The sequence below is a fragment of the Dendrobium catenatum genome, unplaced genomic scaffold (assembly GCF_001605985.2).
Source record: "Dendrobium catenatum unplaced genomic scaffold, ASM160598v2 original_scaffold_86555, whole genome shotgun sequence".
Classification (NCBI taxonomy): domain Eukaryota; kingdom Viridiplantae; phylum Streptophyta; class Magnoliopsida; order Asparagales; family Orchidaceae; genus Dendrobium; species Dendrobium catenatum.
Window position 1 is genome coordinate 122,970 of NW_021404996.1, and position 6,940 is coordinate 129,909.

Consider the following 6,940-nt stretch of genomic DNA (forward strand, 5'->3'; position numbering starts at 1 on the left):
AATCATCCAAGAATTTTTACAGTATAGTTCTATATCTTAAATTGATCTAAATGTGTATTTTCTGATCTAACTATATCAGGGAAGGCTGAAGAACCAATTTTTGGAACTATGACATTTACTTTCGAAAGATAAGGTATGAGACAGGGCACCGATGGTATAGGATTTTTAGTAAGTTTAAGAAATGGAGATATTGCCTTTGGGTTCCTTAAGGGGCCACACACTTTCTTGGAATTATTTCATCAATTTAACTAATACAATTTTGATCCATTACCAACCATGCATTCATGATATCATTTTTTATTGTGTGATATATTTAGATTGTAATTGGAGATATTATCACTAGTAGGGACAATTATCGATCGACTTGGTCAACTTAAATTTGTATTAACCACCTAAGTTATCTTAGGGACCATATTATATGATGATTCGATCATAGAATGATGTAATCTTTATTTTCAATTTTGATAATGTGGAATGTGAAAATTGGTTTCTCCGAGAACTAAGAGAATATATGCATTCAAAGATTAAGATGAGAAGAGAAAAAGTATTATGTTGATGGTAGTCTATAAGGAGACAGATTGGAAATAGAATATAAGAATATGAGATTGTGATTTATAATGCTTCAGTCCATAAACAGATATCTACTTTCAAGGTAATTAAAAGGAAATATACACAATAAGATTGATTGAGGATAATGATATTGTTGAACCTTTGAGGAGATTTCTTGAGAGCACCTAGAAGAAATGGAAGTAGAGAGTAGGATAGGTTACATTCAATTGGAAAGTGTTGCTTAAAGTAATTATAACAGGTTTGAAGAAGAAAAAATAAAATAAAATATTGACGGCAGTCAAGTGTTTTGACAAATTTTCCCCTCGATGAGGGCTAGTAGCAAATAAAATAAGTGACTTTGAGTGACTAGGTGCGTAACTCGAGCATGCATCCCCCAATCGATCCCATTTGTGCGACATTTGTGCGATATTTCAAAGCCTCGGGCAAGTTGTGTTTGGTGATGATACAATTAGGGGTGTCAATTCGGGTCGACGGGTCGGGTTCGGGTCGAACCCGAGTTGACCCGGATCTAAACAGGTAAACCCGAACCCGACCTGTTTTTGCAAACGGGTCGGACATTTCAACCCGTTCCCAACCCGGCCGGGTTGACCCGACCCGACCCGCGCGGCAGAAAACGGAGCTCAGGTTCGCGACCGCCGGCCACGGGTATGGCCAGCCACGGTAAGCAGGCGAAGGCGAGAGGCGCAGAGCGGGGAGCTCGACGGGTTCAGCGAGCGATAGCTCGACGCACGCTCTGGGGGCATGGCGGCAGCGCGAGCGCTGCCCCAGCGGGCGACGGCGAGCACCGGAACGGTGAACCCGAATTTTTCGGTCAGTATCGGGTTGATTTCGATTCGGGTCAACCCGAACGGACCGTTTTTGAAACGCGTCAAAAATCTGACCCGAACCCGACCCGTTGACTAAACGGGTCAACCCGAACCCGGATTTTTCCGGTCGAGTTTCGGTCGGGTCAAAAAATTGACACCCCTAGAATACAATGGATCATATAGGTAATTGATAGCACAAACGTCTTGAAATAGAGCGGAGAACAAAATTTAATTAAGCTCTAGCTTCTTCACATGTATAGATACTTTAGGAGCAATAAGCGATTTGTAGATGGTGTGTGATCCACACTTGGGCAACTAATGTTGTGGTAGTAGTGCTAATAAACGCGAGTAATCACTATGCGGCATGGTGCGACAGATTTGAAAGGATCTTAAATAAGTGCTTAGTGGAACTTGAATATAGATTTAAAGATTCATGATTTAAAAAGCCTATTGCATGAAATAGAGTTGGTCAAGACTGCTGATAGGATTTCTCAAGAGGCATCCTGAGAAAATTCTCAAGAAGGAGGACTATTTGAGACTTTTTTTTTTTTTGGAAAAGATTCTTGTTGACCGCATGGTCTAGCCATTGACATTTGAGACGTTGGTTGATGTTAAACGCCCATTAAATCTCAAGCAATCTTTTGTATTTACACATTTACCTTTTATTAATTTTATATTAGAGTATTTAACATTTTTAATATTTCTTTGCTTGAAAATTAATTTTAAAAAATAAGTGAATTTTTATTTATAATTTTCCAGAATGATTATTATTTATGAACAAATTTGAAAGTTTTAGCAAATTTGAGTCTACATTTGCCATATTTATTATCTTCCAACATATAAGCTCACATTTCATGTATATTTTTGGTGATTAGATGATAAAATCTTTGATTATTCACGCCACCTAGCCTCATAATTTTTACAAATGCCTAATGTGTATCATACAAGCACTCTTCTCAGGTAGAGATTTTTCTTTAATCTTCAAACAAAGTTATGTTGCTAGGATAAAATCACACAAATGAAATGTTAGGGGGAAACGGCGAAAGGTCAGCTCAATTTGGTACAATTGATCATTTTAAAAAAAAAGCCCAATAATGCAAATCATCAGTGCTTAATTCTTGGGTGTAATTTGAAGGTGTTATAAGTTCAATTTAATATTAATTTTTAATTCATTCAATCAAATGATAAAATCTAAAACTTCAGAACATTTCAAAAAACTGACATTTTTCTAATTCCAGCAAATCAAAATTTTCCCCAAAACAAAATCCACAATGGTCCAAATCATAAGAATACCAACAAATATGAAATCCAGAAAAATTGCATGTATGCAAACCCACAAAATCATAGAATAATGTATAAGGAGAAGAAAAGTGTTTGGACTTAAAAGTAGTGTTTTTTATTTTTAAAGACTTTTAATCAAGAAGTAGAAGAAAAATTACTAGCAACCCAATACCCGTAGCGTTCCACAATGACTGATACTATCTTTCTCATCTTATTAAACAAAAGTGGCAAGCGGTATTAATATATGAAAGAAATATAGCTTGTGCAAAGAAAATAATGGCATTATTGAACAAAATCTACTAGAATTGCAGGCGATTTTAATTACACTGAATTATCTTCCTTTTGGTATAGAAGGATTCTTGTCTCAACCTTTTGGTTTCCTAGCACAACCAACCAATCTATAAATTCATAGTAAGCATTTAGACCATGGCTTTTTTTATAAAAGCTACTAGCAACAATTCCAATAGTCCTACAGCATATCCAGCCAAGACTTAGGTAAACACCACTCATCTACAAATCCTTTTGTTGTTACCCACCATTGTTATTGATGTATGTTGACATCAACATTATTTTCCTTGCACATCACGTAAGCTGGTAGACCACAAAGAAATTTATTGCTAGAAAATGCAGATGAACTGAAAGTTGTTAGCTGACCACCATTTGGTATCACTCCAGAAAAATTGTTGTTTGATAAGTGAGATTGCTTAGAAACATAAGGATGACATAGAAAATGTAGGCAACTTCACCAAAAAAGTGATTGTTTGAAAGATCAAAAGACTCAATTTCTTTCATGCAGTTAATATTTTGTGGGATCTTTCCTGTTAGATTATTATTAGAAAGGTCCAAAAAAATCAAGCCGGAGAGATCTGTCAAAGTTTCTGGGAATTCACCTGACAGTTTGTTTCCTGATAGATCAATACTGGCTATAAGTGAGAGAGTCTTGGTGTATATTTGTTGTCTGTTGTTTACAGCAATTGATATGTTTTCTTCATAGTAAGTTCCTATATAATGGCCATATCGAAGATAAGTGTTTACTTTTGATGGACTATTCAGGGCTTTAAAGGATCCAAAGCTATGAGGAATTGTCCCGAAAAGGTGATTGTTGGCAAGATCAAGCACTTGCAAGGATTTGAGATTAGAAAGTTGAAAGGGTATTTGACCTATGAACTTGTTTGATCTCAATCGAAGAATGCGAAGTGCTGGGAATCTCTCACCTAACCAAGTTGGAATTGAATCATTGAGATTGTTGTTTCCTAGGTCGAGTGTCTCCAGCTTGGTGCAATTCTGTAGGGATTGAGGGATCGGACCTGATAGGTCATTGTCGCTGAGGTGCAGAGTTTGCAGCTGTACAAGTTTCCCAAGAGAATGAGGAATTTGTCTTGAGAGATTGTTGTGTTGAAGAACAAGAGCTTTGAGGTAAGAACAATTCTGCAAACTTGAAGGGATTGGTCCTATTAGAAAATTGTTTGAAAGATTTATGATTTGGAGCTCCTGAAGATATCCAATGGAAGAAGGAATTGTTCCAGTTAAATTGTTATAGGCAAGGGAGAGGTGGATGATGTAAGGTTGCAATTGGCCAAAGTTGGAAGGAATGGTACCAGAAAATTGATTGCAGGAGAAGTCAAGTAGCTCAACTTGAGTTGAGGGCATTGGAATTGACCCACTGAAAAGGTTATTTCTCATATCCACATCAGCAAAGGGAGCAATTTTCATGGGATCTGGTATCCGGCCTTCAAACTTATTAAATGAAATGTTTAAAAGAGAGAGATTTGAAGAAAGATCCTCCCAAAACCAATTTGGTATCTTGCCAGAGATTGAACTATTGGAGATGTCAAAGAATTGAAGTTCCCTCTGGATTTTAATCCAGAAAGGAAACTGAGAACCTAACTGACATGAACTCATTGCTAGATTTCGAATCTGAAATGGAGGAACCCAACTTGAGCTAAACTTAACGGTTAAAGAGTTTGAAGAAATCAATAAGATTTTCAAACGGCTCAACTTCAAGAAGTGCTCGTCATTTACTGTTCCAGTTAATAGGTTTGAAGAAACACCAAAGAATTCAAGTTTGGAAAGATATCCTAGAGTTAATGGAAGAGTACCATTAAGTTGATTTCCATCGAGGCCAAGTTGAGTGAGATGTGACAAATTTCCAAGAGATGGTGGGATGAGACCTGTAATCATGTTATAAGAAAGATCCAGGACATTGAGATTTTGGAGCTCTCCCAGCCATTCTGGTAAAGTTCCTCCAATTCCATTGACACTCATGCTGAAATAATATAAATTTTGTAGAGGTTTATTTGATAAACATCCTTGGACTTCCAGAGTCCTAGGAAGTGCAAGAGACAGCTTATTACCCTCTAAAATCAAACTTTCCAAGTTGCAAATCTTGCCCATGTAGCTTGGGATCCCACCTTCAATGCTATTATCAAAGAGATTAAGCTCTATAAGTGAAGTGAGGTTCCCAATAGAATCAGGAATAAATCCTTGCACTCCATTTGATGCCAATCGAATGTTCTCTATTTGCCTCCAGTTTCCACCAAGAAGCTCAGAAATGTCAGCTGTGAGATTATTGTTCATTGATAGATCAATAAACTTTAAGCTAGAAATTCTGAATATCTCAGGGATTGGACCATAAAAAGCTGCATTGCTCAAATCTAAATGAACTAAGCTACTTAAGTTAGCAAACCATTTGGGGATCAGAGAATTGAAGCTGTTAAGAGAGAGATCCATGACTTGTAGAGAAGTGAAATTAATGAAAGTAATCTTCTGAACAAGTCCTGCCACTCCACAGCTTGACATATCCAATTCTTTCAAGGAAGATAGCTTGTTTAGTTGTTGAAATAATCCTGTGTCAGCCATTGAAAGATCAATAGAGTTCATTGAGAGGAACTTCAAAGAAGAAAGACCGGATACCCAATGAAAATCATGAACAACTAAGGGTGGGAAACTTGAAGAAAGATCAAGATACTGCAACCTTGACAAATTTCCTAACTGAGCGGGTACAGTGCCAGAGAATCCAGCTCTTGATAGGTTTAAGTATCTTAACTTCTTTAGAGAACCAAAGAAATGAGGGATTGGAATTCCTCCAAATGTATTGTAGCTCAAATCTAATTGTTCAAGCGACTTCAACTGGAGCAAAGAAGAATCTATTTTTCCACTCAAGTTCCAAAAATCATGAGATCTAAACTCCGCATAACTAAAAATATTTGGATATGGATTGTGAAGCTTTATGAAAGTAACTGAACCAGTATGGTTATCACATCTTATTCCTCTCCATGAACAGCATTCACTTCCTCGCCATGAAGAAAGCCGACCTTCTGGATCATTGAGACTCTTTCTGAACTGAAGAAGGGCCCTTCGTTCAGCAACTAAACAGCCAAAAACAAGCTCAGAGCATAAGAAATAAGCTGGAATCAAACAACAAAAGAAAGCAAAAAGTTTTGAGGACTTCATGGTAGCAGTTGCAAGTATGGAAGATGTGAAGATGTAAGTGCTTATATAAAAGTTAAAATCACAAAAACGTTCATTTTATATCATTTGTTAGTGAAGTGAGACTTTGCTTTTGGTTTAAAACAGCGTTGAATTTGTCAAAAATGGTGGCTTAAGATCTTAATATACAATCATATCTGCCCATTAGCTCAATGGCCTTCTGCCATCAAAAAGATATGATGTGAAGTAAAGGTAGAATAAATGCAAGAGTAGTTACATTTTAGTATTTCAGTTGACTTTAAGGAGATAGTGGAAGAGCAGTTAATGATGAGGTGGAATGACTTGGAAACATTTAAAAACTAGCAGTTTTAGCATTATTGCGCCTGTTAATTTGTTAATTTTAGTAATTTATTTGAAACATATAATAGATTTATAAATTATAAAGCACTATATTAAACATTATACTGCATCATTTGTTGGATTTAACAAGGTTATTTTCATAATTTTTTGGATTTGCAAATAATTTAATTGTTAACTATGAAAACATAAGAATTGAATAATCCCTAAAAGCATTTTCAAAGTCAACTGCTGCATGGCATAATATGTGTCATCCCACCAGAAATCACACAGTTTAAGACCGCATCTTCAACAATTCTTGCCTATTAATAATTGCCATTGATTAGCAATTATTAGGGTGTTATTGGATGCTCCCTATATTATAATAGTTTTTCTTTTTTTTTTTTCTTTTCAATTACTTCTTGTTCTTTAGCAGGTGGCAGTGCAAGGTTACTCTTAATGATCTAATGCCTCATACACTTTGACAAGATTTTGTATATATAATTTTTTTTCTTATC

The 6,940-nt window shown here is 36.1% G+C and overlaps 1 protein-coding gene across 1 annotated transcript; it reads right to left on the reverse strand.

The window, feature by feature from the left end:
* Window positions 1–3,323: 3,323 nt before the first annotated feature.
* On the reverse strand, window positions 3,324–6,407 carry LOC114578592 (receptor-like protein EIX1). Its single transcript, XM_028691927.1, has one exon. The coding sequence runs from the start codon at window positions 6,108–6,110 to the stop codon at window positions 3,324–3,326; it is 2,787 nt and encodes a 928-aa protein (XP_028547760.1). The 5' UTR covers window positions 6,111–6,407.
* Window positions 6,408–6,940: the final 533 nt, after the last annotated feature.